Source organism: Fundulus heteroclitus, chromosome 18, assembly GCF_011125445.2.
Source record: "Fundulus heteroclitus isolate FHET01 chromosome 18, MU-UCD_Fhet_4.1, whole genome shotgun sequence".
In the NCBI taxonomy this organism is placed as follows: Eukaryota; Metazoa; Chordata; class Actinopteri; order Cyprinodontiformes; family Fundulidae; genus Fundulus; species Fundulus heteroclitus.
The window spans coordinates 26,457,196-26,469,987 of NC_046378.1; the positions used below are offsets into that span (position 1 = coordinate 26,457,196).

General features: G+C 40.0%; 1 protein-coding gene across 1 annotated transcript in view; it reads left to right on the forward strand.

Annotated features, from left to right (window-relative positions):
• The window catches only part of LOC118566774 (protein turtle homolog B-like), a 34,279-nt gene extending 23,007 nt beyond the window's left edge, over positions 1–11,272 (forward strand). Inside the window, exons 2-3 of the mRNA XM_036150163.1 lie at positions 841–1,038; positions 11,187–11,272. Coding sequence (XP_036006056.1) covers positions 841–1,038; positions 11,187–11,272 — 284 coding nt within the window. The remainder of the gene's footprint in view (positions 1–840; positions 1,039–11,186) is intronic.
• The last annotated feature ends 1,520 nt before the right edge of the window (positions 11,273–12,792 follow it).

A 12,792-nucleotide genomic window follows, 5' to 3' on the forward strand; every position in this document is an offset into this window, starting at 1 on the left:
GTATAGTGAACAATTTTTCTGGAACTGTAGTCAAGAAATGCCCAAGTCCCTTTTTGAATAACTGTGCATGCACAACACCATCCTACCTGCTCAGGGGGATTGTGTTAAAAAAATCTCCCAAATCCACTCGGATCGCATTTCTTTCTTCTGAGGCCATCCTTTTCTTCTCATAAACTTGTAAAACAGTTTGTTTTTTGCGACTTTCAGCCGTTTGCAAAGTATACGTGCTGCAAGCAAGCTGAAACTTACAAGGAGCGTGCACGCACACTGGCATTACATGAGCGCGTCATCATGATCTGCACGTAGGACGACCAATAGATGAGGTGATCCCCTCCGGAACACGAAGCCGAAAAAGATCGTCCGCTATACCTTTAACTGGCAGTGTATTATTTACATTACTGTGAAGGAATTTTGGCCAGCTCTTCTTTACAAAGCATCACAATTGGATTTTATTGTACTTTATTTTAACATTTTCAAAGTCTGACTCGCTGGCGTGCCTTGAATAGTCGGCTTGGTGAATAACCCAAGTGCGTTTGAGGATAAGGCTATAAACTGTTGGTCGGAGATTCTCCTTCAGTACAAAAAAAATAAATCGGAGGGGTTGGCTTGTGAAACTGAAGCCAGAATATGTTGTTTCCCTTTATGAGGGAGGTCACTTTTTCATTCAAGTTGTATTAGTCTGATATTAAAATTGAGTCTGACGATCTGAAACGGTTAGGTGTGACAAAACTCTCTCTTTTTATTTATTATTTTTTTTTCACTTTTACTTTCTCACAACACGGTATGCCGCACAGAGTTGACGACCGCTGTAATAAAGGCCCCCCTTTTGTCCCCTGCCAGGTGCCCACGGCGTGAGAGAGGAGCCCCGGTTTGTGACGGCGCGCGCTGGAGAGAGCGTGATCCTGGGGTGTGACGTGTCCCCTCCCCTGGATGGCCAGCAGCCCCCCTATGTGGTGGAGTGGTTTAAGTTTGGAGTGCCTATCCCCTTCTTCATCAACTTCCGCTTCTACCCTCCTCATGTGGATCCAGAGTATACTGGTAAGATGACGCGGCCTAAACAGCCTCTGAAAGCACACAGAACGACCCGCGTGCAGGATTTCATGTCCAGCAGGTTGTGAATTCACCGTGATCTTGGAATAAATAAGGATCAAGCTTTTTTTACTTAGGAAGCATAATAAATCCAAAAAAAGACTGTTGACGCTGCAGCAGATGCAAAGTTGTCAACTGAAGTTCACACGACATGTTAATAAACAGCTGTCCAGAAATATTATCCACACAATGTAACATCTGCTATTTTTCCTTTGGAAAGTTTCCTCACCTAGACAGTGGATTGCAAAAGTATTCATACGCGTTAAAGTTTTTCTAATTATTATCAACGTTCTAACTACAAACCTCGTGGTGTTTTACTGAGACTTATGAGATGAATCGACACAAAGCACTGAATAATTGTGAAGTGAGAGGAGAATGATGCATGGGGTTTACAAATATATATCTTAAAAGTGTGACATGCATTTTTTTATTCAGCTTCCTTTTCTCTGATACCCCTAAGTCAAATCATGGACAATCAGAAGTCATGCTTTCCTCAAATCTGACCTTTATTTATGAGTTGCGGAAAGAAAGCAAATGTAGAAGGAACGCCGAGGCTGAACACAAAAACAAACTTTTCATATATTCAAAGCTTTTATTCTTTCTAATTCTAATTGTGGACCTCTTTGAGTTGGTCTTTCAAATAAAATCCCAATAAATTAATTAACATCTGTGGTTCTAACGAGAGAAAATCTTATCAAGTTTCTCATTCTACGGCTCGGAAAAAGAGGTGCTTTTTCGTCACGTTCATGGAAATGCTGGGAAAATTCTCTGTGTTTCAGTGCACATTGATCATGAATATTTCCGGTTTCAAACCACATTTTTCATTGTGTCGATAAGAGGATACCAGCTGCACCTTGTCATCTTGTCTTTAAGAACAGATGCATCAGAGCTAACATAACCTCACTGCCTGTCACAGCAGGATGTTTTCCTATCACTCATCTATCGTTCTCTGGCAGACGAATATTTTACCATTCTTATACACATTGCTCATAATGATAATAATAAGACTGAGATTCGACTTTCCATTACACTCGTACTGGGGAGTGGTGACTGAGTGGTTAGAGCGCTGTGCTTTCATCATGGAGGTTCTGGGGTTGACTCCCACAGACTGGCACTCAGAATAAGACCCTTAGCCCCAGATTGTGCCCTGGGTGCCGTACAGAGGCAGCCCACTGCTCCCTGAGGGATGGGTTAAATGATATGTTTATTGGAATGTATGTTGCATTGGCAAATAAAGATGATTATTACTGATATTATGTAATTTGGATAATAGGAGGTTTCATCAGTCGGTTCGTCCATCTGTCTGTCCAAGTCTGTAATTTTTGGATGATTTTTTGGATGTTTTGTTTTCACTCCTCCCTGCGTGACCCTGCACAGATGAACCACTAAAGACAATAGATGGAGAGATGTAAGCAAAAAACTGAAATATCTGCAGTGAACATTTGTTTAGTCATTTTTTTCACACATTAAGTTATTGGGTCATTTAAAAATGAATGTTCAACTTTGACCTCTAATGTGTTTTGTCGGCAGTCCTTGACATTAAACATCCAGTATTTTTGTGATATGTTAAATAGGGTTATATTTAGTTTAAAAAAATCTGTAATACAACTAACATTTCCCCCCTTTTTAACCCTCAACTGACTAGAGCGATTGCCTTTTTGAAACTCTTACAGCCACAACATTTGCTTATGAAGAACATTAAGACCGTAAATAAGCTCCTTAAGAACCCTGTTTGCTGCTCTCTGGCATCTTCGTATGATCTGCGCTATTAGCTATCAGGTTGTGTATCTTCCATGTTTTCAGTTGTTTGTGTGGAATCTAAATTAAGATATATGCACTACGCCGCTTGGGCTAAATGCGATCTAAATTTAGTCCGAGGGATTCAGGGCTGAACAAGCCGTGCAACCAGACTCAACGTTTATATCGTGTCTTCTGCTCACTGGGGCATCTGTGTTAGAAGCAATGAACTGTCTTTAAAGCAAAAAGTGGCAAGGAGGAAAGAAAATCCAAACATCTGCATCTTAACTCATGAAAATTATTTTGACTCTTTTTTTTGTTGTTGCATTTTATCTCTTGTCAGCTTGAACTATGGCGCATTTCTTCAAAAATATGAAATATCATTACAGAGAAATTGCAGTTTTTTTTACGATTTTTCACTCTCTTGCTGCTGCAAACCCCAATGTCAGACGAGAACAGAAGAATTGGTGACTACTAATAATGCATAGATTGCATTTATACACATTTTTTGTCACTGAACAGTACTTAAGCTGTATGGTGATGCACTGAGGTCCTTATGCTGTAAAGAGAATATTGTGGCTGGGCTTTAAACTGCATTTATGTCTGTGAACGCAGCATTCTGGCCCGCAGAGAGGCATCTGCTGCATCTGAGTGAACAGAGGGGAAATAACTGGGTCTCAGCAGTTTACTACTGCATTGTATATACAGTATATCTATATGGCTTCCCACACGCCCTGGAACAGTGCAGCGCGGAGTGCATGCAGTCAATGGAGTGGACTGAAAACTTCCACATGAGATGTAGAAAATGTAAAGTATTTGCTAAACAGTACAATAAGAAACTACTCGTGTTCAATTTGAAAAAAGCCAATTAGAGCTTTCTTAATTGGAATACAAGATGAATGATTGTGTAAATAAATATCTGTGTTCGTTTTTCCAATTATGTTAAAGAGGAAAAAGTTTTGTAATTTAAAAGATGGACTTAGCCGTCAGCAGCAGGCTTTGGAGCCGTCGGGCTGGTGACTGAATGATACCTTTGATTAAAATTAACACGCTCACAAAGTATGAAACTGAAAAAAATTTAAAGTATGGGGAGCTGAGGAAATACAGTTGTGTACTTTAGAGAATGAGCACCAGGAGGGAAAAGAAAAAAGAGAAGAAAAGAGTATAATGCTTGCTAAAATTGTCACTAAATAAGAAATAAATTAATAAAACACTGATAGACAACAAACTATAAACTAAATAGATGCAGGGCCTGTAGGACATAGCACTTTGGTTAAATTGGAGCAGGCTCAGACCATTAAGAGTTTTAAATATCAGTAAGTATACCTTACAATCACTTCTAAAATGCGGTATGATGACGCCAACGTAGAGACATAAAAAATCACTGTGTGCTAGCTTTCTGGTTCTGTCAGCATATAAAATGTTTTCAGACCCCTCCAGCTACTCTTTTTTTTTAAAGGAGACTAGCAAAAAACATAGTCAATATTTCTGGTGTTGTTGGAGACATGAAAACATTTATCATTCTTACTCTTCTTAACAAGCAGTGGGTACTACCCTGGGCTAATGCGCTCACAGGTCACCCAGTCATGGTGCAGCTCCCCCACCTGGCTGCAGTCATTCATCCCTTGCATGCCATCGTTTGTTCCGTTGTCTCTTTTCGGTTCGTTTAGATTGTTAATGTACATCGAAGCAAAAAAGTTTCCTAACGTCAATCAGTCCATACTAGATAGACCACAAACTGCTATCGAGGCGGTTTTCAAAAATCTTGTTTTTTATCGAAATTTCAGTTTGTGTGTGGATGAAGGAGGTACAAATGTGACAGAAAATTGCAGTTTCGCAAAATGTCGGTTTCCTAATAATTGTGGGGCCTCGATGGCCATCAGCCCACCTCTCAAACAGGCAATTTGCTTTGTTTTGCATGACTTTAAAAACCTTCGTATTTAATGTGGTATTAATGTGGTATTAATCTGGATCAATGTGTGCTTCTGTGCTTTTTTGTCTCTCTTGTTGTGTCTCTGCTCTGTCTTCTGTAACCCCAGTCGGTCGAGGCAGATGACCGTTCATACTGAGCCCGGTTCTGCCGGAGGTTTTCCTTCCCGTTAATGGGGAGTTTTTCTTCCCACTGTTGCTTCATGCTTGCTTAGTATGAGGGATTGCAGCAAAGCCATGTACAATGCAGACGACTCTCCCTGTGGCTCTAGGCTTCCCCAGGAGTGAATGCTGCTTGTCGGGACTTTGATGCAATCAACTGGTTTCCTTATATAGGACATTTTTGACCAATCTGTGTAATATGACCCAATCTGTATAATATGATTGAACTTGACTTTGTAAAGTGCCTTGAGATGACATGTTTCATGATTTGGCGCTATATAAATAAAATTGAATTGAATTGAATTGAATTAATAATAATGCAACAATGCACTAATAATTATCATAATTTGTCAATGCAACATACATGTCAATGAAATGGCCCGTTTACTCCTCTCGGCTCAATTATCCACCCATCCCTTAGGGAGCAGGGACCACTGTGCAGCACTCAGGGACCCAAAGTGGCAGTCTGTGAGATGCGAACCCAGAACTATGCCTCCTCTCCCGGATTCTCTCGCACCCTTAGGCCACCACTCCCCACTGAAAACAAATGGAAAATGATGAAAAGTATGACAATTTGACAGTTATCATCATCAAACTGTGACCATGTTAGTTTCTGTTAGGAAGCACGGTATGTTAACATGGGGAAATTAAAGGAGCACTGTTAGCCTCTGTAGGCCATTCATAAAACTGCAGTTGATGGGTTTATTTTTCAGCTCCAAATGTTGCCTCTTCGCTATAACCCCTCAGTATTAATTCTGTATTTGTTTTAGTTTTAGTTTATCAGCTCCTGGAGGAAATAGGTCATTTCATTGGCTATAAATACTTTATGTTAATCAGTTAAATGGTAACTCTAGCTGCCTGCTGTTTAATGTTTAGTTGGAAACTAAGAGATTTAGGCCTATGTTAAGAAAACAGCCTTTTTGTCCAGAGTGTTACAAAATAGTAATAATAACAAAGGAGGTCACAACATTAAAATAAATAGTAATGCTTAAAATCTTCATTATAAATAAAAGAAACTGCTGAAGCTTTTATAATAGAAATGTATTCTGAAATGGGCTTTCATTTGAGTTGCGGCCAGACTAACCTCCCAGTGAGAGTTTGCTTTTATGCAGGCTTCCTTCACAGTCGGGCTAAGTGTGGAAGAAATTTAATTTAATATGCAAATTGTTGGATTTTCCAAACTTCTGGTCCTCATTCCTTTTTCAAAGAGACCAAAATCCCCATTTCTTAAAGTGTAGTTTTTTTTTTTGAAGAATAATTTATATTTTAATGGCATGCTTTATTTTTGATTTGCAACAAGTTCTTTTTCTGTTTTTTTTTCCCCCAGTCTTAGCACAACTTTAAATCAGTGTTTTAAACTGAACTTATAATAGTCAATTTCAATGAAACTAAGGGGCGCCAAGCCAAAATGGTCAAAAACAGGCATACACCATAAATCCCTCCACAACAAAATAATCTTAAGGCAAGGCAAGGCAAGGCAAGTTTTTTTATATAGTAGTTTTCAGTAACAAGATGATTCAAAGTGCTGTAAGTGAACAGAAAAACATTACAGAGGGAAATATTACACAGGAAAAGAAAAACAAAGGAATAAGCTAAATAAACATTGATATGGCAGTTGCCAGGAGAATGGCACGTTGCATACGTGCCATTCTCCTGGCAACTGCCAAATAGATTCGTCCTTTGGATGTTAGACAGAGGCATGATTTGTCCCGCCTCACAGGTATGACTGAGGATGTAGCTCCCCCACTACAGAAACCCAGTCCATGAAGCCCTCTATGCACCGTCCTTAAGCTAATCTTAAAACCCCATGAAGTTTGGAGGTCTGCCGTGATTGATTCTGCAGAAAGTTGGAGACCTTTGTACATTATGCACCTCAGAATCTGCTGAGCCCTCCTCTGTGATTTTACGCAGCTTACTACTTTGTAGCTGAGTTGCTGTCCTAATCGCTTCCACTTCTGTAAAGTATTGCATATGATACTTAAACAGAACACTCTGAACTATCCATTTAATCTAAGAATATCTATCAAAGGAAGATTAAAACGGTGTCAACCCAATTAACGGTACACAAAACAAACACAAATAATATTGCTCTGCTGTCTCAGAAATGATTTCCAACACGGTGCAACCAGAAACCGTTTGATATAACACTACTTTGGCACCTCTGAAAGGCAAGCTTTCAGAAGGAGATCAGAATTGTCCCTTTTCCCAGCTTTTTATCATTTACAGTCTTTGTGGACCACGTAATAATCATAAATGAATGAAAACAGGGCTTGCGAAAAAGCTTAGGGATTCGCTCCTCTTGTGTCCCCAAAATATGGATGTGTCGAGTTTTCTTTGTTTAAATCACATGAATGGTGTGAAAAGTAGGTGAACGATAATTAATTCGCTGAAACTCCTTGTGGTTTTTGAAGCAGGTCTTCACTGCGCCGAACGCGTTTTGTCTCGGGAACCCTCGTTTTTTCTCTTTACATTGACTCTGACGCTGCCGGAGTGTTTTGTTGTCAGCTCTAACCTCCTTTAAACGGGGGTTTGAATGAGCGGTACTTTTCCGACGCTCTACCGTGCTCGCTCGGATTCCCGTTACTGGGCATCGGCCATGTGGCTCCAAGTCCACTGTTGTGGAATTATCGGCGAACAGATGCAACATGAATATGGCCAGTCTCATTACGTGGATTAAAGTGTATTCTGGGGATAGCATGTTCATGGTGACGCTGAACTCTGCTTTATGAGATGCTCGTTTGGGCTGCTTAATGGCTTCATGTGGTCTCAGAGCTCATTTGGGCTATTCCCATGAATTGTTATCACTCAGTGTAAGTAAAGTTGATGAATAGAGTACATGTGTGATTATTCCGTCACACAGCTGCTACCCAAACAGAAACAAATCTCTAGCAATACAAACAAATCCCGAAATGTTTCACATAGCAGATAGAAAGAGCTGTTCTCAGTGCAAAAGCTGTTTTTCTTTATTAATGCAAAATGAGAAATATGATTTATATCTTGCTGTTAATCTGGATCGCTTTTGCCCTGCAGCAAAATGGAAACTATCACATTTAAAAGAAGATCTATTTTTGTTTTCTCACTCCAGCAAAGATGCTATCAATAATTCAGATGTGCATCTTTTGGAGATTTAATGTCAGATCCTGCTGTTCTGGAGCAGTCTGGTAAAATGTGCGAAATAATTTCTCCTTTGCTACCGGCTTTAGGAAACGGCCCGTCTTCACCAACTTGGAGGCAGTCACATGTTGCTCCGGGTCACTTCCAGCTGCATCACTGTAGATGAGCTGTGTGATTACTCTTAGTAAATAATTGGATTTAAACACAGAGCAGTGAGAAAGCAGTTGCTCCCTTACACGCTTCTTCTGTTTTCGCCTTGTTGTCACACTTAAACAGTTCAGATCATCAATCAGTCAAAAACACATCTTGTACTGTTCTTTTTACTAGGGGGCTAAAGCAAAAATACTCTTTTGAAAATGTAATTTGTCCTTGAACCTAACACATGATTACCACCACCAGATATTTTTGATAACTGACAATGAGCCTTCGCTGTGGAGGAATTTGGTTCCGCTCTTCTTTGCAGCTCCCTTTAAATTCAGTGACGTTGGTCGGTTTTAAAGCATTCACAACCTGTTCAAGTTCTTGCCACAGCATCCTAATCTGTTTTAGGCCACTCCAAAACGGCAATTTTCTTCATCCATTTAGAGGTGGCCGTGATGGTTTGTCATGCTCCATACCCCGAGTGTGCTCGGGCAAAACATCACAAACTGTTGGCTGTAGAGAGCAAAGGGTTTCATCATATGTGTGGCAGGTCAACCGGGTCCTGAAGCCACAAAGGAGCCCAAGATCCTCACACTACCAAATGCGTTTTGTTTTGCCTTTGAAATACTGGGACTCACATCCTTCCAAAAAAATCCACTTTTGTCTCTCCAGTCCCCAGGATATTATCTTAAACCAGCCTCTTGGGTTGGTTTAAGATATTTTTCTTTCACCCACAGATGCCATTTCTGCCCATTCTCGTTCCTATTGTTGAATACTTACCTTAACCGAGGCAAAGGAGGCCTGCAGAGATTTAGCTGTTGTAGATGGTTCTTTTGTAGTCTTCTTCATGAGTTATTGGCACACTGCTGGAGTAAATTGGGTTGACCATCTACTCTTGGAAATGTTCGCCACTGTTCCTCATTGGCTGTTGAGTTTCTTTACATCAGGACAAGATGTGTTCTTTTCTCAGATCTCTTAGCCTGCTTCGTGTCGTCAGACAGGTTCTATTTCAATAAGAGCAAAGAGCTGAGAATGGTAACTAAATAAACAGATGAAAAAAAATATCCATTAAAACACATGTAGAGGGGGAAAAATTTAGGAAGAATATCAAGAGAGGACCTGACACGGGACCCTACCATGCAGCGGCCTTGAGTTGATCCATTTAGTATGTGCCAGTTTTTATTTCCCTTTACAAGAATGACCTTTTATTGGACTGAAATAAATAGTATCTGAAGTAGATACTAAATATAAGCTGTATTCCGCTTTTTCGCATTTTGATCATGGTCCAGCACAATTGTGAAGCAGAACAAAAGCAAAACTGTCCATAGATTTAGGTGAATGCTTCAGCAAGTCTTTGTTTGCTGTGTTTACAACATATAGCCGTCAAATATACCATTATATTTGGCAGTTGTGAAGCTCTGCTGTTTGGTAAAATCAGCGATGTGACCTGAACAAGGAGCTGTCTTCTTTACTTTCACAGGAGACATAACCTCGTTTGGGGTGAATAGTCAGTGCCCATTAGGCCGGTCCTGACTTGGATACAGTCCTGTGAACTCTGTTTACAGTAGCGCCCTTTCCACTTCTTGACAAATGAGAACTCAGGTTCCACCTCTTCACACACTCGGGACATCAGAGCTTCGGGGGGGAAAAAAAGGAAAAAAAAAGGATAAACCGGATTTTTAAAGACAAATTGCAACTTTGTAGTCCTCGTTCATCTCACTTCCCGTTCCCTGGATTGATTTTCTGCTAACAAAAACTTATCTTATTGGTTCTTTCGCCCTTGAGTATGAAAGCAGTGCTTTAGTATCTTCCTAATGCAGTTTCATTGCTGCAAGAGCAATTCCAGCCCTCCTTCAATGTCAGTATATTTGCCTGACACTCACTTTGAAGTGGCGGGAAGTTGTACTTACAGTACATCAAAGTTTGGAAAAATGCCCTATTTCTGAACACTTGTCAGCCAGAGCAGAACCGCCTGTTTTAGTCTGCCGGGCTGTCAGAGGCTGCCGAATGAGCAGCAGGGCTGGAGGCTTGGAGACAGGCAGCTCAGCAGCTGAAGGTTTCAGCCATGCCTGGTTTCCTTAACATCTCTCATCCCTTGTGATTTCCTCCTTTTAGAATTCCAATTTATCCTCGGCCTTGAAGTCGGAAGAGTCGAGGATGGAAAAGTTGTGTAAGAAATGTGATTTCTGTAAAGTCGAAGACTGACTGACTGACTTTTTTTTTTACTGTGACATCAAATGATTTATGCTAATTCAGATGAAGGTGCGTCTCCCAGACAGCTTCGTGTTGAAATCCTGATTCTGGAGCCCCATGGCTGCAAAGTTACCTCAAAATAGTTAACGGAATAGCTAACTGATCTGGGGGATGTGCTTTTTTAAAAGTTTGACAGCCAGGTTGGAATGGCTGATATACATTTAGGGTAGTTTATGATTTATTGACGTACACCTGCCACCAGGAGGCTGATGTCTTGATACAACCTGCAGACTGAACAATCTTAGCGTTGCATTGAAACACAAAAATTGTTCACTGGGGAAACGGTAGAATGTTATTTTCTTTTCCACTGATATAACCACCCATCAGTGCTTCTATTTTAGCAACGTATTCGACTAAGAAGTTTGAAATGAGACAGGCATCGCTTGAAGCATATAAAATAATGTAAAATAAATAGCAATTTTGGATAGAAGTAAAAAAAAAATGTCATTCCACTTCTCTCTTTACCCATTTCCTGTCTGGCAACTTTCAAATAAAGGTCAGAAGAGCCACAAAATATTTATATTGCCTTTTAAGTAAAATCTTTAGTGGCATCGCAGCAATCAGACCCTCCTTTTCACTGGTATTTTCATGATTAATCTCAGATTCTCTATCCGATTCAAGTCTGGACTCTGTCTGGACCACTCTAAAACATTGGCATCAATATTGTTTAATTTCATCAAACATGCAGGTGTTTTAAAGCAAAGGTTTATTGTGTTGCAGTTGTTAATTCAGGTCCCCCCCCCCCCTTTCTCTGTTTTCAGGCAGAGCCTCTCTTCATGGAAGGCGTCGTTGCAAATTGACCCAGTGCGCTCTGAGGACCAGGGCTGGTACGAATGCAGGGTCCTGATGCTGGAGCAACAGTACGACACCTTCCACAACGGCAGCTGGGTGCACCTCACAGTCAACGGTGAGCCATCAGACTGTTTGTTGGTGTGAATAAGTAAGAAAAGATTAGGCTTTCTAGTTGTTGAATGAGCCTGATTGGCTTCGTACAAAGAAATCTGCCATTTAGAAGACACAGCGGTAAGCTTTTCTACATCACATCATGATGAAGTCAACCCCCATCCCTTAGATAGATGTCAGATTGGATCTGCCTCCCATTCTACTTTTAGAGACTCTAGGAACCACCAGCAGACCTGCAGTCTGAGAGCAAAGTGCTCTGTTAGGAACATACAGGGTAATCAGAGCTCTGATATATGATGGAGCTTGATTATTAAGGGCTTTATACGTTAGAAGAATAATTTTAAATTATATTCTTGATTTAACAGGAAGCCAATGAAGAGAAGCTAAAATTGGAGAAATACGATCCCTCTTGTTGATTTTCTCAGAACTCTTGCTGCAGCATTTTGGATCAGCTGAAGACTTTGAACTGCTTTTTGTCAACTTCCTAATAGTAAAGAATTACAATAGTCCAGCCTTGAAGTAACAAATGCAATGCACTAGTTTTTCAGCATCACCCCTGGACAGAATGTTTCTAATTTTGGCGATATTCCTGAGGTGAAAAAAGGAAACTATGGAAACCTGTTTAATATGGGATTGGTCAAAAATAACACCAATATGTTTTACTTTATTACCAGAGGCCAAGTTAATGCCATCCAGATTAAGTGGTTGATTAAGAAGTTTATTTTTTGAGGACTCTGGTCCAAAGATTACAACTTCTGTCTTGTCAGAATTTAAGTAAACTATTTAAGTCATCCAGCTTTTGATGTCATCAAGACATGACTGCAGTTGAAGTAATTGATTGGATTCATCAGGATCCAATCAACTGTATCAAATGCAGCACTGAGATCTAACAGGACAAGTACAGACACAAGTCCATTATCTGAGGCCATGAGAATATCATTAGTGACCTTCACCAGAGCTGTTTCAGTGCTATGATGAGCTCTGAAGCCTGACTGAAACTCCTCAAGTTGGTCATTGCTTTGTAAATGTTCACAAAGTTGATTAGCAACTACTTTCTCAAGAATTTTAGATAAGAAAGGAAGATTAGATATAGGTCTCTAATTTATCAACTCATCTTGATCAAGAGATGGTTTCTTAAGTAAAGGTTTAATAACAGCTACTTTAAAAGCCTGTGGTACATATCCATTTACTAAGGATAGATTAATCATGTCTAAAATAGTGCCACTGATCAAAGGGAATATCTCTTTAAACAACTTGGTTGGGATTGGGTCTGACATACAGGTAGAAGGTTTAGATTAAGCTAAAATTTTAGATAGTCAGAAAGCTCTACTGCTTCTAAACAGTTCAGACACTGTGCCGGTTCTAAAGACTCCTCCAATGCTGCCTCACTTCCTGAGGACGAGGTAATCATGTTTGGGAGGATGCCAATTATTTATTTTTAATGGAATCAATTTTATTTATGAA